This window comes from Balaenoptera acutorostrata, chromosome 13, assembly GCF_949987535.1.
Source record: "Balaenoptera acutorostrata chromosome 13, mBalAcu1.1, whole genome shotgun sequence".
NCBI lineage: Eukaryota > Metazoa > Chordata > Mammalia > Artiodactyla > Balaenopteridae > Balaenoptera > Balaenoptera acutorostrata.
The window spans coordinates 63669365-63691143 of NC_080076.1; the positions used below are offsets into that span (position 1 = coordinate 63669365).

Here is a 21779-nt window from a genome sequence, read left to right on the forward strand (position 1 = left end):
CCTAACACAGGCTACAACATGGATGAAATTTGCAAACATTATGCTGAGTGAAAGAAGCTGGATACAAAAGGTCACATATCACTTAATTCTGTTTGGATGAAATGTCCAGAGCAGGTATATCTACTAGAGGTAGAAAGTAAATTAGTGGTTGCATAGGGATGCATGGAGAGGGAAAGAAGAATAACTTCATGGGTGCAGGGTTTCTTTCTGGGGTGATGAAAGGGTTTTGGAATTAGATAGTGGTGATGGTTGCACAACCCAAAAACCACTGAACTGTGTTCCTTAAATGGGTGAACTTTATGGTATATGAATTATATCTCAATTAAAAAAATAATAACCATATCTTAAATCATCAGATCTTAAATCAAGAATCATTCTGATAGGCATTATTATCCAAGGAACTCAGCACTCAATAAAATGGCCAGAATGAATGCTCACTTTAGTTCTGTAAAGTTTAGCTCTCTAAAAGTTACACCGTGAGGTATAGTGAATAATTTATGACTACAGATTTTACTAAAGAATCTCTCACTACATTTATGTTAATACTATTTGATCCATGAAGAATTTTGATCTGGCCTTTATTTTACAGGGAATGGTTGGTTTGCTTCATTTCACTTGCGCTAGCACTTATGAAAGATCAGGAAATTTCAAACCTACAAACGGGTTCCTCAGTGAAAAACTGACCATTTAAAAACTATTATTTTAGTCTATTTCAAATATTCACTTAAAACATGTGGATTGTATTCCATCTACTTGAAACGCTTCTGTTTTTTTCAAATGACAATCACACATTCTACAAAAATGGAAGTAGAATTTATCCAATGGTAGGTTAATTCTGGAAAGGTGATCCTACCTAGATAAAGCATATACGTGTCGACGTTTTCAGATCAAAACCTCAAAATATAATGTGTATAAGATATATCATTTCCTTATGAATAGCAAAAAAACCTCCCAGTTTTAAAAAGAAACTATCTGTGTCATTCACATTTTTCCCATAAAGATATACAAAAATCTTACATTATGCTTTACAATAAGCCTGAAGTCACTGTAGTATTTATTTGACGTTTGTACTCTTATTTATCATGTTAGATATTGTACATGTCTCATCTCACCAGCCATAGTGGAAGCTCCAGGGTCTGTACGTAAATCTTGATTTTTTTTTAGACTACACCCAAGCATAATGTCTTACATACAGATCACAGTTTAATATCTAATATATGTTGAAGATGCATGAATTAAGTTGTTCACATTACCCCATTGTCTAGGTAGATAAATTTCTTGGAATGTATTTATAGTGTATTAGATTGACAAATGGCCAAAAATTGCCACGAATTTTGTAATGTCATCATTGCCTAGGTTTCTATAAGCGTTATGACACATAGCTTTGTTATTCACGTACGTAATATTTTAAAAAGCCACCATCATACTCACAGTTGTAACCAGGTGCAATGCGGTGTTGCGCCTCCAGACTTGCCAACGTGATGTGGAAAATTATATGCAGCAACAGGAAGGAAAAACTGGTGAAGCACAGAGACTTTAACAACCGTCCTGTGTGTCCTGGGAAGAAAAACACAGAGATGATGAGCGATCCTGAGATGACCACACTCATTCTGACCTTCGTACCAGTCCACACAGAACACGTTTCTACATAAACTACTGTGTAGACTGACTCAAAAGAATATGAAGTGTAACAATGACTCTCTTAATTATTAGTCTAAAGCTAACAGCATCTTATTCCCTTTGTAAAATTATATAATTAACACTGATTAAAAATGCGACATGAAAGAAAGATGCTTTCCTATGTATCACAGGATATGTTACCACAAAACGGAACCACTAGAAAGCCTCTGGTCCAGAAAGTTTTATAAGGGAGTTCTGCCAACTTTGATGAAACAGATAATCCCTGCCTTGTAAAAATAGTTCCAGAGAGTAGAAAAAGAAGGAAAGTTGCTTAAAACATTTTACAATTTAGAGTAAGTTTAATTTCAAAATTAAATAAAGCTAGAAAAAGAAAGGAATTTATAAGTCCATTTTACTTATGAATATAGACACAAATTATTTGAAAAACATATTTGCTCACTAACTGAGATAGCAAGGTAAAATGCAATACATCACAATAAGCTAGTATTTATTGCAGAAAAAGAAATGTGGCTTAATAGTAACAAATCTGTAAGGATAAGTCATACACTGGTAGGCTGATATGATCATTTTCTTAATGGATATGGAATAAGAATTTCATTAAGTTCAAAATCTATTTATGGTAAAATAATACAACACTCAGAAAACTAGGAATAGAAGGAAATATCGTTAAGATAATAAAGAATTGGGACTTCCCTGGTGGCGCAGTTGTTAAGAATCTGCCTGCCAATGCAGGGTACACAGGTTCGATCTCTGGTCCGGGAAGATCCCACATGCCACGGAGCAGCTAAGCCCATGCACCACAACTACTGAGCCTGCACTCTAGAGCCCACGAACCACAACTACTGAGCCCACACGCCACAACTACTGAAGCCCACGCGCCGAGAGCCCGTGCTCTGCAACAAAGAGAAGCCACTGCAGTGAGAAGCCCGCGCACCGCAACGAAGAGTAGCCCCTGCTCACCGCAACTAAAGAAAGCCCACGCACAGCAATGAAGACCCAATGCAGCCAAAAAAGAAAAAGAAAAAGATAATAAAGAATTTATGCCATAACTAAAGCAAATATCCTGTTTATGGTGGAATTTTAGACACAGTCGTATTAATATCAGAGAACCATCAAGGACACTTGATACCCTTGCCACTTATATCACTGGTTGTACTGGCCAGTGTTATAAGGTAAGAAAAAGAAAGAAGAGTTGTAATAACTGGAATTATCTGCAGATAATATGATCAAATGGAATTATTTGCAGATGACATCATCATCAATATAGAATGTCAAACTGAATCCACAGACCAACTATTAGAAAAAAATACACAAAAATGATTCAGATGCAATGTCATCTTGCAAAAATAAATATAGCTCCTCTGCGTTGGCAATAATCAGATAGAAAACAAGATACAACTTAAATTAGCAACCAAAACTGTATTGTAAATGGTTTTGTCAATGTGTCAGTCTAATCAAACATCTGATCAGATTAAAGTCTGTAATGAACTGACTTTACAAAATAAAGATATTTTCCTTGATGATCTGGCAGGCTGATTCAATCAGCCGGAAGTCCTGAAAAGAAGAGGTGATTACCCTAAAAATTGAAGCTTAAAGGTCTAAAATGTCATAAACATATATACAAATATAACTAAAATGTCTCATTTTGTCTCACTTTTGATTTATGAGTTTAGCCAAGGGTTTGTCAATTCTGTCGATCTTTTCAAAGAACCAACTTTTGGTTTTGTTGATTCTCACTATTGTTTTTCTATTCTCTGTTTCATTTAGCTCTGTTCTCATCTCTATTACATCCTTCATTCTGCTAGTTTGCAGTTTAGTTTGCCCTTCTCCTTCTAGCTCCTTAAGGTGTAAATCTAGGGTATTGGTTTGAGATCATTCTTTTTTGATACAGTTGTTTACAGCTATAAATTCCCCGTGATCACTGCTTTCACTGCATCCAGTAAGTTTTGGTATGTTATGTTTTGTTTCCATTTGTCTCTAAGTATTCTTTAATTTCCCCTGTGATTATCTCTTTGACCCACTGGTGTCTAAGAATGCATTGTTTAATTTCCATATTTCCAATTTTCCTTCTGTTATTAATGTCTTAGTTTCTTTCTGTTGTACTTCGAGAAGATACTTTATATGCTTTCAGTCTTTTCAAATTTCTTGAGAATTTTTCCATGGTCTAACATATGGTCTATCCTGGAGCATATTCCATGTAAACCTGAGAAGAATAGGTATCCTCCTATTGCTGAGTGAAGAATTTCATGTTTATCTGTTAGGTCTAGTTGGTTTATAGTTTTGTTCAAGTCTTCTTTTTCCTTATCATTCTTCTATTTAGATGTTCTTTCCAGTATTGAAAGTGGGCTACTGAAGTATCCAATTATTATTGTAGAATTGTCTATTTCTGCCTTCAAGTCTGCCAATGTTTGATTCATATATTTTGGGGCTCTGTTGTTTGTTGAGTATATGTTTATAATTGTTACATCTTCTTGAATTGACCTTTTATCAATATATGATGTCCTTCTTTGTAACAGTTTTTTACTTAAAATACATTTTGTCTAATATTAATGCAGCCACCTCAGCACTTTTTTGGTTATTATTCACATAGAATATCTTTTTCCATCCCTTCACTTTCAACCAACTTTGGATTTTAAGTGACTCTCCTGTAGACAACATATCATTGGGTCATGTTTTATTACGCATTCTACTCCTTTTACCTTTCATTGGAGAGTTTAATCCAATTATATTAAAATAACTACTGATAAGGATACATTTTTGTCATTTTGCTATTTTTTTCCTGTATGTTATACATTTTTTCCCCTCATTTCCTCTGTTACTTCTTTCTTTTGTGTTTTTGAAGGATAAATTTGCCTAATATAAGATTCTTTTTTTAAAACATAGAAAACTTAATTAGTTGATTAATTTTTTACATTGTATATACTCTTTTTAAGATTCCATTACAGGTTATTACAAGATAGTACTGAATATAGTTCCCTGTGCTATACAGTAGGACCTTGTTGTATCTATCTTATTCCAACCCCATAACTTCTTGCTAACTAATAATAAGACTGAATTAATTAGTTGGAGTATAATACCATCAGATATATACTCTTTCAAAACCTTTTTTTCCCTCCTGATCCTGCTTCCAAAGACTGTCCTGGTTGCAAAGCTGCTGCTGCCCTGAAGGCATCTAAAGTCTCCTCCACCCCATTCTATCTCTCTGACCAGAGGAACTGGGGGAAGGGGTCCCAAGAGCTAAAGACTAAAGGGGAAATCTTGGTGAGAAGAGACCCAGAGGGGGATCCTCTAATTCTGTTATAAACCAGTACAAGTCCTGGTCTCACCCTCAAGCTACACATGTGTGGAACAGACCCAAAAGAGCTTTCAGAACTGAACTACGATACAAAGAACCACACAGGTCCCAGACCAACCCCTGAGGGGTATGTGCACAAAGCAGACCCAAATAGAAAAGCAAAGGTTTGAGAACTGAACTGACATTGGAACCACCAGCCACAGAAAGTGAGACAAAGCTTGTGAGCTGAAACCAACCAGACTGCCTGCTAAAACACAGAAACAAAGGGAAAAAAAAATCAACATTATCCAGAGGATTTTAAGATGACCCAATGATTCATAACACAATATTCAAAATGACCAGGATATAATTCCAAATTACTTGGCATAGAAAACACCAGGAAAATCTGACCAATTCTCAAGAGAAAAGACAATGAAGTCAACCTTGAAATTACCCAGATGTTGGAATTATTAGAAAATGATTTTAAAACAACCCTTACAACCACACTCCATGAGGTCAAGGTAAATAATCTTAAAATGGAGAGCTCGAAGCTGTCAGCATAGAAATAGAAAAAGAAACGAGCAAGAAATAAAAAATTTAGAATTGAAAAAATACAATATCTGAAATTTAAAATTCACTTGATGGACTCAATAGTGGAATAGAGATGACAAAGAAATGAGCCAGTAACTTGAAGAGATTAACAGAAATTATGGACTTGGACTCTCAGAGGGCTAAAGATTGAAAAAATTCATTGGCTCTCAGGTCTGAGATCAAAGGATCAAGGCCATCGTTTGTGTCATTTATGTCATTAGACTTACCGAAAGAGAGGAAAGAGAGAGTGGTCCAGAAAAATATTTGGATGATAGCTAAAAATTCCCCAAATTTGTTGAAGACATAATTTACACACTCAATACGCTCAGCAAACCTAAAAAGGATGAACTTGAAGAAACCACAAGAGACTCAGAATAACCAACCAGCTGGAAATCTAACATAAAGAAAAACTCCAAAAGCAGAGAGAGAATGTCACATTACACACAGGGGGACAACTCTGAATTATCACATATTTTTCATCACAAACGGTGAAGACCAGAATAGCTGGAAAAACATCTTTAAAGTTATGAAAGGAAAGAACTATGAACCCAGGATTCTATATCCTGTGAAAACATCCTTCAGGAATGAAGACAAAAAGAAGACATTTTCAGATTAAGGAAAACTGAGAGTATTTGTCACCAGGAGATCTGCTCTAAAAGAAATGCTAACATAGCTTGTTCAGGCTGAAAGGGAATGATACTAAAGGAAAACGTGGAACTTCAGTCATGAATAGGAGCGACAGAAATGGGTAAAAAGATATTTGTTTTCATACACACATACACACACACACTCACACTCACATACACACACCCCTAATTACAGCCATGCTCCAATTAATTCATGGCATTTCTAGAAATGATCTCTTTTTCTGGTTTTGGAAGTATTTTGTGTGCACAGAAATAATTGAGGGTATTATGTTGCCCATGTGTTTTGAGTAGTCAGTCTAATTTACACAAGAAATACGAATTATCCAAGGATATGTCACGTAATAAATAATCACTCATAATTAGAAACATAAGAAAATGGGGCATATATTTAAAAGACTTAAAAATATATATGCTAACTTCAAGATGATTTCCCAAAGTAACGCAGATAGCAGATTCACAAAATAGGCAATTTGTGGCCAGCATGACATGGGACCAAACTGCATACTTATATACTATTTTTCTCTGGTTATTAAGCAGAAGAAATTCAATATTAACAGAAAGAATAAATAACAAGGAGAAAAAGTAGAGATTTTTCAATCAATTTTAATTTGGGTTTTATTCATTGACTTCGTTTATCTGTAATATATTTCCTCAAATAGAGTTTAAAAAAAGAAAATACTACTGTTACTCTGTAGATTACATCCAGGAACTGGGATTTAAACATAGGTATAAATCTAACTCTTTATTTATAATACTTTTGAAGGTATTCAAAGGCTATTTTTTGAGTTTTTTTTTATACAGAATTTTATTTTTTTTTATACAGTTGTATAAAATTAGTTTTATACAACTAATTTTCTTATTAGTTATCTATTTTATACATATTGGTGTATATATACGTCAATCCCAATCTCCCAATTCATCCCATTACCACCACCCCCAACCCTGCTTTCACCACTTGGTGTCCATACGTTTGTCCTCTACACCTGTGTCTCTATTTCTGCCTTGAAAACTGGTTCATCTGTACCATTTTTCTAGATTCCACATATATGCATTAATATACGATATTTGTTTTTCTCTTTCTGACTTACTTCACTCTGTATGACCGTCTCTAGGTCCATCCACGTCTCTACAAATAATCCAATTTCGTTCCTTTGTATGGCTGAGTAATATTCCATTATATATATATGTGCCACATCTTCTTTATCCATTCGTCTGTCGATGGGCATTTAGGTTGCTTCCATGACCTGGCTATTGTAAATAGTGCTGCAATGAACACTGGGGTGCATGTGTCTTTTTGAATTATGGTTTTCTCTGGGTATATGCCCAGTAGTGGGATTGCTGGATCATATGGTAATTCCATTTTTAGTTGTCTTTAAGGAACCTCCATACTGTTCTCCACAGTGGCTGTATCAATTTACATTCCCACCAACAGTGCAAGAGGGTTCACTTTTCTCCACACCCTCTCCAGCATTTGTTGTTTGTAGATTTTCTGATGATACCCATTCTAACTGGTGTGAGGTGATACCTCACTGTACTTTTGATTTGCATTTCTCTAATAATTAGTGATGTTGAGCAGCTTTTCATGTGCCTCTTGGCCATCTTTATGTCTTCTTTGGAGAAATGTCTATTTAGGTCTTCTGCCCATTTTTGGATTGGGTTGTTTGTTTTTTTAATATTGAGCTGCATGAGCTGTCTATATATTTTGGAGATTAATCTTCTGTCCACTGATTCATTTGCAAATATTTTCTCCCATTCTGAGGGTGGTCTTTTCGTCTTGTTTATAGTTTCCTTTGCTGTGTGAAAGCTTTTAAGTTTCATTAGGTCCCATTTGTTTATTTTTGTTTTTATTTCCATTACTCTAGGAGGTGGGTCAAAAAAGATCTTACTGTGATTTATGTCAAAGAGTGTTCTTCCCATGTTTTCCTCTAAGAGTTTTATAGTGTCCAGTCTTACATTTAGGTCTCTCATCCATTTTGAGTTTATTTTTTGTATGGTGTTAGGGAGTGTTCTAATTTCATTCTTTTACATGTAGCTGTCCAGTTTTCCCAGCACCACTTATTGAAGAGACTGTCTTTTCTCCATTGTATATCCTTGCCTCCTTTGTCATAGATTACTTGACCATAGGTGCATGGGTTTACCTCTGGGCTTTCTATCTTGTTCCATTGATCTATGTTTCTGTTTTTGTGCCAGTACCATATTGTCTTGGTTACTGTAGCTTTGTAGTATAGTCTGAAGTCAGGGAGCCTGATTCCTCCAGCTCCGTTTTTTTCCTCCCATATTGCTTTGGCTATTCGGGGTCTTTTGTGTCTCCATACAAATTTTAAGATTTTTTGTTCTAGTTCTGTAAAAAATGCCACTGGTAATTTGATAGGGATTGCACTGAATCTGTAGATTGCTTTGGGTAGTTTAGTCATTTTGACAATATTGATTCTTCCAATCCAAGAACATGGTATATCTTTCCATCTGCTTGTGTCAGCTTTGATTTCTTTCATTAGTGTCTTATAGTTTTCTGAGTACAAGTCTTTTACCTCCTTAGGTAGATTTATTCCTAGATATTTTACTTTTTTGTTGCAATGGTGAATGGGATTGTTTCCTTAATTTCCCTTTCTGATCTTTCGTTGTTAGTGTATAGGAATGCAAGAGAGTTCTGTGCATTAATTTTGTATCCTGCAACTTTACCAAATTCATTGATTAGCTCTAGTAGTTTTCTGGTGGCATCTTTAGGATTCTCTTTGTATAGTACTGTGTCATCAGCAAACAGTGACAGTTTTACTTCTTTTTTTTCCAATTTATGTTCATTTTATTTCTTTTTCTTCTCTGATTGCCATGGCTAGGACTTCCAAAACTATGTTGAATAACAGCAGCAAGTGGACATCGTTGTCTTGTTCCTGATCTTAAAGGAAATGCTTTCAGTTTTTCACCATTGAGAATGATGTCTTCTGTGGGTTTGTCGTATATTGCCTATACTATGTTGAGGTAGGTTCCCTCTATGCCCACTTTCTGGAGAGTTTTTATCATAAATGGGTGTTGAATTTTGTCAAAAGCTTTTCTTGCATCTATTGAGATGATCATATGGTTTTTATTCTTCTATTTGTTAATATGGTGTATCACATTGATTGATTTGCATATACTGAAGAATCCTTGCATCCCTGGGATAAATCTCACTTGATCATGGTGTATGATCCTTTTAATGTGTTGTTGGATTCTGTTTGCTAGTATTTTGTTGAGGATTTTTGCATCTATATTCATCAGTGACATTGGCCTGTAATTTTCTTTTTTTGTAGTATCTTTGTCTGCTTTTGGTGTCAGGGTGATGGTGGCCTTGTAGAATGAGTTTGGGAGTGTTCCTTCTTCTGCAATTTTTTGGAAGAGCTTGAGAAGGATAGGTGTTAGCTCTTCTCTAAATGTTTGATATAATTTGCCTGTGAAGCCATCTGGTCTTGGACTTTTGTTTGTTGGAAGGTTTTTAATCACAGTTTCAATTTCATTACTTGTGATTGATCTGTTCATATTTTCTATTTCTTCCTGGTTCAGTCTTGGAAGGTTATACCTTTCTAAGAATTTGTCCATTTCTTCCAGGTTGTCCATTTTATTGGCATAGAGTTGCTTGTAGTAGTCTCTTATGGTGCTTTGTGTTTCTGCGGTGTCCATTGTAACTTCTCCTTTTTCATTTCTAATTTTATTGATTTGAATCCTCTCCCTCTTTTTCTTGATGAGTCTGGCTAAGGGTTTATCAATTTTGTTTATCTTCTCAAAGAACCAGCTTTTAGTTTTATTGATCTTTGCTATTGTTTTCTTTGTTTCTATTTCATTTACTTCTGCTCAGATCTTTATGGTTTCTTTCCTTCTGCTAACTTTGGGTTTTGTTTGTTCTTCTTTCTCTAGTTCCTTTAGGTGTAAGTTTAGATTGTTTATCTGAGGTTTGTTTCTTGAGGTAGGATTGTATTGCTATAAACTTCCCTCTTAAACTGCTTTTGCTGCAGCCCATAGGTTTTGGATCGTCATGTTTTCATTGTCATTTGTTTCTAGGTATTTTTTGATTTCCTCTTTGATTTATTCAGTGATCTCTCAGTTATTTAGTAGCGTATTGTTTAGCCTCCATGTGTTTGTGTTTTCTACGTTTTTTTCCCCTGTAATTTATTTCTAATCTCATAGCATTGTGGTCGGAAAAGATGTTTGATATGATTTCAATTTTCTTACATTTACCCAGGCTTGATTTGTGACCCAAGGTGTGATCTACCCTGGAGAATGTTCCTTGTGCACGTGAGAAGTGTAATCTGTTGTTTTTGGATGGAATGTCTATAAATATCAACTAAATCTATCTGGTCTATTGTGTCATTTAAAGCTTGTGTTTCCTTATTAATTTTCTGTCTGGATGATCTGTCCATTGGTGTAAGTGAGGTGTTAAAGTCCCCCACTATTACTGTGTTACTGTCGATTTCCTCTTTTATAGCTGTTAGCAGTTGCCTTATGTATTGAGATGCTCCTATGTTGGGTGCATATATATTTATAATTGTTATATCTTCTTCTTGGATTGATCCCTTGATCATTATGTAGTGTCCTTCCTTGTCTCTTGTAACATTCTTTATTTTAAAGTCTATTTTATCTGATATGAGTATAGCTACTCCAGCTTTCTTTTGATTTCCATTTGCATGGAATATCTTTTTCCATCCCCTCACTTTCAGTCTGTATGTGTCCCTAGGTCTGAAGTGGGTTACTTGTAGACAGCATATATATGGGGCTTGTTTTTGTATCCATTCAGCAAGCCTGTGTCTTTTGGTTGGAGCATTTAATCCATTCACATTTAAGGTAATTATCGATATGTATGTTCCTATGTCCAGTTTCTTAATTGTTTTGGGTTTGTTTTTGTAGGTCCTTTTCTTCTCTTGTGTTTCCCACTTAGAGAAGTTCCTTTAGCATTTGTTGTAGAGCTGGTTTGGTGATGCTGAATTCTCTTAGCTTTTGCTTGTCTGTAAAGCTTTTGATTTCTCCATCAAATCTGAATGAGATCCTTGCTGGATAGAGTAATCTTGGTTGCAGGTTCTTCCCTTTCATCACTTTGAATATATCATGCCACTCCCTTCTGGCTTGTAGAGTTTCCGCTGAGAAATCAGCTGTTAACCTTATGGGAGTTCCCTTGTATGTTATCTGTCGTTTTTCCCTTGTTGCTTTTAATAATTTTTCTTTGTCTTTAATTTTTGTCAATTTGATTACTGTGTGTTTCAGCATGTTTCTCTTTGGGTTTATCCTGCTTGGGACTCTCTGTGCTTCCTGGACTTGGGTGGCTATTCCTTTCCCATGTTAGCGAAGTTTTTGACTATAATCTCTTCAAATATTTTCTCCGGTCCTTTCTCTCTCTCTTCTCCTTCTGGGACCCCTATAATGCGAATGTTGGTGCGTTTAATGTTGTCCCAGAGGTCTCTTAGGCTGTCTTCATTTCTTTTCATTCCTTTCTCTTTATTGTGTTACGCAGCAGTGAATTCCACCATTCTGTCTTCCAGGTCACTTATCCGTTCTTCTGCCTCAGTTATTCTGCTATTGATTCCTTCTAGTGTATTTTTCACTTCAGTTATTGTATTGTTCATCTCTGTTCGTTTGTTCTTTAATTCTTCTAGGTCTTTGTTAAACATTTCTTGTATCTTCTCAATCTTTACCTCCATTCTTTTTCCGTGGTCCTGGATCATCTTCACTATCATTATTATGAATTATTTTTCTGGAAGGTTGCCTATCTCCACTTCATTTAATTGTTTTTCTGGGTTTTAATCTTGTTCCTTCATCTGGTACATAGTCCTCTGCCTTTTCATTTTGTCTATCTTTCTGCGAATGTGGTTTTCGTTCCACAGGCTGCAGAATTGTAGTTCTTCGTGCTCCTGCTGTCTGCCCTCTGGTGGATGAGGCTATCTAAGAGGCTTGTGCAAGCTTCCTGATGGGAGCGACTGGTGGTGGGCAGAGCTGGGTGTTGCTCTGGTGGGCAGAGCTCAGTAAAACTTTAATCTGCTTGTCTGCTGATGGGTGGGGCTGAGTTCCCTCCCTGTTGGTTGTTTGGTCTGAGGCAACCCAGCACTGGAGGCTACAGGCTCTTTGGTAGGGCTAATGGCAGACTCCGGGAGGGCTCATGCCAAGAAGTACTTCCCAGAACTTCTGCTGCCAGTATCCTTGTCCCCATCATGGGCCACAGTCACCCCCTGCCTCTGCAGGAGAGCCTCTAACACCAGCAGGTAGGTCTGGTTCGGTCTCCTGTGGGGTCACTGCTCCTTCCCCCTGGGTCCTGATGCACACAGTACTTTGTGTGTCCTCCAAGATGCGAGTCTCTGTTTCCCCCAGCCCTGTCAAAGTCCTGCAATCAAATCCCGCTAGTCTTCAAAGTCTGATTCTCTGGGAATTCCTCCTTCTGTTGCTGGACCCCCAGGTTGGGAAGCCTGATGTGGGGCTTAGAACCTTCACTCCAGTGGGTGGACTTCTGTGGTATAATTGTTCTCCAGTTTGTGAGTCACCCACCCAGTGGTTATGGGATTTGATTATATTGTGATTGTGCCCCTCCTACCATCTCCTGTGGCTTCTCATTTGTCTTTGGATGTGGGATATCTTTTTTGGTGAGTTCCAGTGTCTTCCTGTCAACGATCATTCAGCAATCAGCCGTGATTCCGGTGCTCTTGTAAGAGGTAGTGAGTACACATTCTTCTACTCCAACATCTTGAACCCTCAGAGGCTGCTGCTTTAGTCAACATTCCCAAACTCTAGCTTTCAAGTGATTTTAAAGGTGACAGTTAATGTGAAAGATCCATGAAGCTATGCATTCCCCTATCCTACCTATTCTCCAAGGAGATCTCTGAGCCTTGTGGTAATATTCTCTGTGGTAAAAATTGAACAGCAAAAAGTTTCATTGATGTGGGTTTATAGGTAAGTTAATGAATCAAATACAAACTCTGTATTTATACAGAGTCTGATGAGTTTTTTAATATACTTCAAAGTCTCCTTTAGTCTTCCCCCAAGATACTTTTATTATTTATTTACAATTTAATTAGAAAGGCCTAGTAGAAGCACCATGTAGCCAATATATATGGCATTTAGGAAAAAAAAACACCAGCTTGGAAAGCAAGTACTTATATTTAATGAATTTCCCATAATTTTAGGCTCCCAATAGAACAAATGAAAAGCAGGTTGATACATAAAACTGAGTGTTTTCCTTTCTCTTCAAAATAAGGTTAAATACAAACACCTATTAGCTGGAAAGACGGTGCTGGGACTGCAAAATAAACTGAACAGTCAAGCTTTCAGGTTGAGTATGTGAAGTTGTTAATACTCACCATTTGACTTACAAGAATAGCCATTTCATTGGCATGAAACTAATATAAATGGAGAGAAGAATTACACATCTACTATATATTCTATTTGAAATCTCATTGAGGCCATCATTCCAGCACTGCCCAAAACCCTTCTTTGCTAAAAAGAATGACTCACGGAGAGGCTTTCTGGGAACACTACAAAAGCCAATGGAAGAATACATGACAAGATTATTCCCCCAGAGTTCTTCCCAACTAGACTAGAAGCTTCCATGGCATGTCTCCAAGTGGGACTTGGAATTCCCCCTGTGCCCCACCTCTTAATCCTCCCTTGCAAAAGCTCCATTTTCTATTTCCAATTTTGTTACTGGCATATTACTGAAGCCAAAAAAATATTTTTTCCCCTCTCCCTTCCCATTTGGACCTATCATTTATTACCCTGGCTTTTTTTTTTTAATACTATTGTAACTAGTTTTTATTAAACTAGCTTTTTTTAAATTTATTTATTTTCCTTATTTATTTTTGGCTGTGTTGGGTCTTCGTTGCTGTGCATGGGCTTTCTCTAGGTACGGCGAGCGGGGGCTACTCTTTGTTGCGGTGCACGGGCTTCTCATTGTAGTGGCTTCTCTTGTTGCGGAGCACGGGCTCTAGGCATGCAGGCTTCAGTAGTTGTGGCACGCGGGCTTTGTAGTTGTGGCACACAGGCTCTAGAGCGCAGGCTCAGTAGTTGTGGCACACGAGTTTAGTTGCTCCACGGCATGTGGCATCTTCCTGGACCAGGGCTCGAACCCGTGTCCCCTGCATTGGCAGGAGGATTCTTAACCACTGCGCCACCAGGGAAGCCCTACCCTGGCTTTATGTACTATTAATAAGTTTTAAAGTGTAGCAATCGCTTCTAAAAGGTTCCCCACAATGAAGCTGATAGAATCAGGGAGAAGAATGGTGCTCAGGGTGTGGGGATGGTGGCTAAGGGGCCAGGGAAGGGAGTGACGCTGCCCACACCACGTGTCTACTCCTCCCCTGCTTCCAAATTTACCGCTTGTGACCAGGCCGCATTTCCTCTGCATCTTTCCTTACCGCTTTGACCACAGGGACCTCCTTCTGACTCCCACACTGCATAGTGTCTGTATCTGACACTTAGGAATATGTATGTTATAATGTGAGTTTCTATCCTGGGTTGGTTCCCAGGAAACAGGCTCTGAGCCGAGACTGCTGTGCAGACAGTTACTTGGGAGGGCGCTCGGCAAGGACACCAACAGGGGAGTGAAGGGGCAGGGCTGGCCTGGGATGCAGCTCCCGGGGGACGTCAGCTGGTGCTTGGGGAGCCTGGAGTTGGAATGGCCCTTCACAGTTGTCTAGGATTGAGGCAAGGGGGCTGAGCCGTTGTATCTCACCCACCCCATCACTGACCAGAAATTAGATGTGGGCTGTCCCCACAGATGGGTGTTACTTGCAGCTTCCTACCATTGAAGACAGTCACTGGGGAGGAATTCAGCTGTGGGCAGTCAAGAGTCAACAGTCAGGAATATCCACGGGGGATAAGTGCCATGGTCATGGCCCGCTGGGCCACTGGGCCATCTGGTTCTAGACATTGATGGACCTCGGATAGGTCATAAGCATCCTGAACACAGGGGCTGCTTCCAGCACAGGGAAGGCTTCACAGGAACCTCATGCCTAAATATCTGCAAGGCAAAAGGAGGTCTGAGGGCACGAGGCAGTGGGTCTTCCAACTCCAGAAAACCCTGGGGGCCTGGGGCTTCCAGGTGATAGAGTAGTTCTTACAGTGAGCTACCTTTTTGGCTCTAAACATGTAGAAATCATAGGTAAAATATGAAGCACGTCACCAGAAACACATAACCAGTTACCAGCACAAGATAAATATCTCTAAGGTTAGAAATGGAAGAGAAATGCACAGCTTCGTGCAGGTGGCCTTGAAGCAGACACTGGAGACCAAAGTTGGCTTCCTGATGAGCATTTCATTACATGCTCAGTGTCAACAGGAGGCTATTGCTGGGAACACTGATTAAAACGGGTTTGGGTTTCAGCTCCCCAGTTTTCAAAAGGATGCTGGAAAAGAATCTATGGTTTACAAGGAGCTTAGGGAGGAGGGAGATGGTAGGTCTGACTACTGAGAAAGCCCAAATCCCCAGCGTCATCCAAGGACACATCTTAACTCTCCATGGTGCCCCACGGGTCCAGGTGGGAAAACTGCAAGAGTATTAGAGGGAAAGATAAGCACAGGGAAGGAAGAAAGAACTCCAAGGAGAGCAAGAGAGAGAGGGGGACTGAGACAAAGAGGAACTTCTCATTCATTACAAAGAGAAACATAAAGCCAGAGAAGACAACTGGGACATGCATTCACCAAAGCAAAAATTAAAAATTGTGAAACGTACTGAAAATGACTTTAAGTTGCTTGGGAGCCTCAAAAAGATAAATAAATTTAATCCTGAAGTGTGAACAAGAAATTACTTTTTGCAAACAGAAATGAAGTAAAGCAGATGACACTGAAAAAAGCAACTATATGTCTTGGAAATTTAAAACATAGTCATATAATTAGTTAAATACATCAATAGATGAGCTAAGCTGCAGGTGGGATAGAGACAAAGATAAATTTCATTAAGTGGATGGCAGTACAGAGGAGTTCACCCAGAAATAGGCACAAAGTAACAAGGAAGAGATTGAACAGCAGGTGGGAGACATGGAGGGTGGATTGAGAGAATTCTACTTATGGCATTAGGAATTCCAAAAGAGTAGCAGAAACAGAGAAAGAAATATTTTGATGAATTGTCTTCTATTTATTTATTTGGTAATTTATTCATAAACAAACAACTGTTTCATAACTACTATGTGAGAGTCATCTTGCTGAGACTTCAGCCTCTAGCACAGAACAAGAACACAGCATACTCTTGAGAGCATACATGCTGTTGAGGAGCAGAAGAAATGCCAGGTACACCATAAAGATAAAACTGGTAAGGTAAAAATTGGACGGAAATTGGAAGTAAGAATTTTGTTTAATTAGAAACAATATATGTAAAAATACTCTGGCACATGAGGATAGGTTGGAGGAGCCAAAGCTTTCAGCTGAATTGGAAATTCTAGGTCATCCAGCTCCGAGAACCAGATAGTAAATATCTTAGGTAAAGACACAATTCTGCCCTTGCCGTGCAAAAGCACACAGACAACACATGAACAAATTAGTAATGGCTGTGTTCCAGTAAAACCTTATTTGTGGGCACTGAAACTTGAAGTCAGGTAATGTTCTTATGTCTTGAAATAATCTTGATTTTTTTCAGTCATTTAAATTAGCTCACAGGCCATCCAAAAACTGTGGTAGGTAGAGGCAGATTTGGCCCCTGGGCTGTAGTTTGTGGACCCACAGAAGCTGAAGCAAAATGTTCACAAGTTAGAAAAGCAAAAAAGACTGAGCTTTGATATTCAAGAAATTTCCTAGCCGGCATTCCACTGATTCCATGACATCTGAGGGTCGTTCCCATTTACAGGGAACAAACAAAGCAGGTGTTGACTCAATCTGACCAGGTTGTAAACACTGGCGTTCACTGTTTGCATTCACATGGCTGCGTTCTCCAGAGAAGACCCCACACACACTTTCACTTTCTCTGATTTCACCATTTCCAAAAGGAAATCAGGCCAAAAATCAGAACTCCAGTTGTAAATATATGCTGAATTCTTAATATCATGAGGTAGTTGTTTTGTTGCGATGTTTTCACGAGAGAGAAAAAGAAAGCTATTCAGGTAGAAATGTATTAAAACACACAGAACCTTGTATAAGCACACTGAAAATTTCCTGCTAAAGTCTGAAAAGCTGAACTATGGAAAAGAGGCCAAACTGGATAACTCAAGTTCAAGCACCCAAAAAAAGGCTTTCCTAGCACATTCTCATGGCCTTGCATGGGCGGGTTTGGCAGAGAACAGGCCAATACAAACATCCAACATGGACATGAAGAATTTTCTTCAGTAGAATCAATTGATTAACCAGGCCCACTCAGACAGAGGAAGGCATTTCCAAGTGCATGAGTCTGAGGCCCCTCGTTGAGTGGCCAACGCCTTTGCAGGAGGTCAAGGGCAGGCTTCAGCCAACAGATTCAAAGGAAGACGCCCAGCCCTCTGCAGAGCAGAGCTCCCCCATGATGAGCCTTGTTCCCCCTCCTGGAGGGCAGGACAGCCCGCAGAGGCTGCGTGACGCAGGGAGCGTCGAGAACGTGTATGGCATTTACCAGCGCACTGGGAAAACTTCCCACGTAAAAGTGGAACCTCCAAGTTGGGGCTTTGGGCCAATTCAGTAAACAACCTATAGGACTAAGGGAAGAGGGTTGACAGTCACTATTTTTTGTTGCTTTTACTTTTTTTTTTTAACCATGTTACGACTTCTGCCCCTTGGACCCTAAACAACAGATGGTTTCCGTGTTTTTCTGCCCAGGCCTGAGAAGGTGGGGTGGAGTGTGACCCATCCACTGCCCACATCGTCTTTGCAGGGATGACCTGCCCGGGCCCTGAGCTCCCGAGATCTCCATGTGGCACACGGGGAGGGGCTGTCAGTGGTGACTCCCCTGGGCACTGGCAGTGCGGAGCCAGCCTTGCTGCTCCCTGCTTCCCTCTGGGTGGAAATGCTCCAAACTCCAGAGGAAAACAAACAGAAAGAGGGTATAACTTAGATATTTACCAGATATGGCTCCTGATTGGTGGCCCTGACCCACTCCACCTCTGGTTCTGGGATTTCACAAATTTCTCAGACTACTCAGGACCCCGGCATTGATCCTCAGAGAGACTGCATTGGAACCCAGCTGTATCAGAGAGTACCCACTTGGGAATAAAAAGCCTTGATCGTTTTTAAGATGATTCAAAATATGAGAAGCATGGTTTATTGTCCATACGTTTATTTCCAACCTAGCAGCCGCCTTGGGGAGTTGAGTCAGAAAAGCTATGGAAGAAAATACAAAATAAACAAATAATACACACCAAAAATCTGCTCTGCTAAGCAAGTTGTCAAAATCAGGAGGGAGAATTTTTTTAAAGAAATTGTGAGGTTCATGGATCTCATTTCTGAGAACTTCAGTTGTCTTAGTTCATCGTTCGAGGGAGGAAAGCGCCCTTCTACACGCTGTTTCCCCAAACTCTCACTGCCTTCAGCACAAGGAGCTTTGTCAGATGAGAGCTCTCTGCTATACGTCGCTCCCAGGGGTGGATGCCTGCACGTCCTACGTTGACTGGAAGCCTCAGGAAGGCAGGACCAAGTGTCACAGCTCTCGGGACACTCCCGAATGTCGGCACGGCGCTCGGCACGTAAACCAGCCCATCCACTGTTACCAAAAGGACATAACAATAAATGAAAACTGCATGAGAGGGGCTGGTCCTTGAGCACTGATCTCGGTGCATGTGGGTTCTGCACAGCCAACAGGAAGACCTCGTGCTGCTTGTTCAACTACAAGGCCAGTTTGCCGAATTCTGCAGTGAGGGACCTACAAATGGTAACGAATGGGGAACCATCAGGTGATGAAGTCCATTCCTCTCCGAGGCAGGCGGATCCCCGTGCATCCTTCCAGCCTTAGCTTTCCAGGTCTCCTGCACCGAGCTCTCCTGCAATCCCTTCAGGAAAATGCTGAATGTCACCTGAAAACAATGTCTGTCCAGCTACACTTCATCCTCTTCTACCCCACGCGACTCTGCCCTGTTCTTTTTCCTTTTGCCTCTCTTTCCAGGGAGTCCAGTTTGGTTCCACATTGACCGAGCATCAGCCATGAACACTCACAGCCTCCAGCTTCACACGGATGGAGAGTCTGAGCCTCAGTGCTGGGGCGTCTCCACACACCTGGGAGTGGTCCAGGTGCAGACTGGTGACTGTCCACGTGCTTCATCGCATCTGCCTTTGGTGGGCATGAGATGCCCACTTAGCTGGCCAGGCATCTTCCTGTCCCGGCTGGCCCAGCAGGAGAGACCATTTGTGCTGTTATCGTCTTGTTCCCACGGAGAACGCACACCAGGTGACCGTGACTAACTGCCTCGTGACCTGCTGTGTTTATCTCCCCAGCCCCGTGCTTCCCTCTCTGGCCGCGGGGCCGTGGGGCAGCCTTCAGCCGGCCCTGCTTCTGTTTGCTCTCTGTGCTCAAAAGCCCCAGGGAATGAGTCATCCACAAAGGGGTCTCCAGGGAGAGGCACAGACTGTCCTCAACTTCTCTTCCCAGAAAGAGCCCAGCACACTTTGGAAAACCAACGTTTTCATTAATTTTTCGTCATGACTCCAACAGTACTTTTTCACTTACTTTGGAAACTGGCAAGAAGACAGTGCAATTTCTCTCTTTAGATGGTACATGCCTGCCTATCTGTCCCTTTGGCTCAGGCCCGAGGTGTGAAGTTTAGACCTTCCCTGGTCATCCAAGCTGCAACAGACACAGTCACCCCAGGGGTTCCTTGTCATATTACCCTGCTTTGTGCACCTCGCTACTTGCAATCACCTTATTTTATTCTTTTCTCTTCTTATCACCTGATTCTCTCTCTTGCAAATGTAAGCCGCACGAGTGCAAGGATCCCGTTTGGCCTGTTGTGATCGCTGTACTCCCGATGTGCAGAAGAGTGCTTAGCAGGTAGTCAGCACACAAAAAATATTGGTTGAATGAATGAACGGATGAAGGAAATGTCATGGGTGGACCTAAGAAGTCATATGTTAACTTACAGTGGTTGACACAGCCATGTAGGTGACACAGTGTAACATCGTCAACCTTGGCCAGGGTGAAGGACTGAGGGGAGTAGGACATTAGTGCATGGTGACAAAGTGTCTCTGCAGAGTTCAATTCCTTGAGCTCAAAAATTTACCTAGTATTAGCCTACTGGCCTGCATCCACACCCTGACATCTGCCATGAAACAGAGCAGCCAAACTCACACATCCCTCCTTCCCACCACCTTCAGTTTCATTCATCTTTCCCTCCCTTCCTCCCTCCTTTCTTCCCTCCTTCCTTCCTCCCTTCCTCCCTCCCTCTCTCCCTTCCCTCCTTCCTTCCTCCCTCCCTTCCTTCCTCCCTCCCTTCCTTCTTTCCTCCCTCCCTTCCTCCTTTTCTTCCTCTCTCTCAATCACACACACACACATACATACACACACACACACACACATACATACACAGATCTTAAGATGCTTCTCTTTCAGTTTCATAGATTACTTGACTCTTGAGCATACTCTTAGTATGAAGATCCTTCCCTAATGGTTTAAAAAAATGATTTTAAGGTATCTTTTTTTAAATTGCATTACTTACGTTTTTTTTTTTCATTTTAACCAGAACTTATATCATTTGGAAGATAAAATATGTGCAGAGATTTGAAAGTGCCCTCAGAAATGATATCGCAAATTGAATCCCCAGACTTAGTCCTAAAAGATTCATTTATTAAGGAAAATCAATACAATCAATGCAATGGGTTTGGAATTTGGCAATTTGGAAACTACATGGTCAGAGCAACGCAATACAATACAATCAATGCAATGAGTTTTGGCAGGTGTTTGCATCTGTGAAACTGCCACAATAAGACCCAGAATGTTCCTTTTGCCCTTTGCAGTCAATTCTCACCCTTACAGAGATTTAAGAATCTCAATGAACCCTAAGTGTAATAAAACAAAGGGAAATCTCCCTGGGATACATCACAGCCAAACTACTGAAAGTCTAAGAAAAGAGAAAGAGTTTAAAAGAGCCAGAGATAAATAACAAAGTGGATAATGACATGATTTATGACATCATCAAAAAACTATGGACGCCAGAAGAAGTTGAAATGACATATTCATCGTGCTGAAACAGAAAGTTTTTCAACCCAAAATTCTATACCTAGTGAAGCTGTCCTTCAAAAATGAAGGCAAGCATAAAGCCATTTTAGGACAAAAACAGAGAGGATTTGCAACCAACAGACTTGCCCTATAAGGAACGCTAAAAGAAGTTCTTCAGAGAAGGAAAATCACACAACTGGCAACTCAGATCTACAGGAAGGAACAAATTGCACAGAAATGGTAAATATGGGAGTGAACATAACCTCCTGCCCCCAGCAGAGTCCCCTGGCCCCCGAATGCCTTCAGAGGCACACCTCCCTCCTCACCTGGCAGGTACTGTGTGTATTTGACAAGGGGCCAATGCTTGTATATACAGAGGAATATATAAACCCAGGTTTCCTGCTACCCACAGCTTTTCCCACCCACCACTGAGTAGGCATCAAAGTCCCTGAATTTAGAAATGTTCCCTTTAGAAAAGCGATCCTTTCTCCAGATCAGCTAGAAAATGACCAAACTTGCTTTACCTTCTGTGGCTGCAATGTGTTCCAGCCACAGCAGTGACCTTGTGCTGGTCACTGAG

General features: G+C 40.1%; 1 protein-coding gene across 1 annotated transcript in view; it reads right to left on the minus strand.

The window, feature by feature from the left end:
* Nucleotides 1–21779, minus strand: part of PIEZO2 (piezo type mechanosensitive ion channel component 2) — a 339105-nt gene that overhangs the window by 213719 nt on the left and 103607 nt on the right. Inside the window, exon 3 of the mRNA XM_057526094.1 lies at nucleotides 1432–1557. Coding sequence (XP_057382077.1) covers nucleotides 1432–1557 — 126 coding nt within the window. The remainder of the gene's footprint in view (nucleotides 1–1431; nucleotides 1558–21779) is intronic.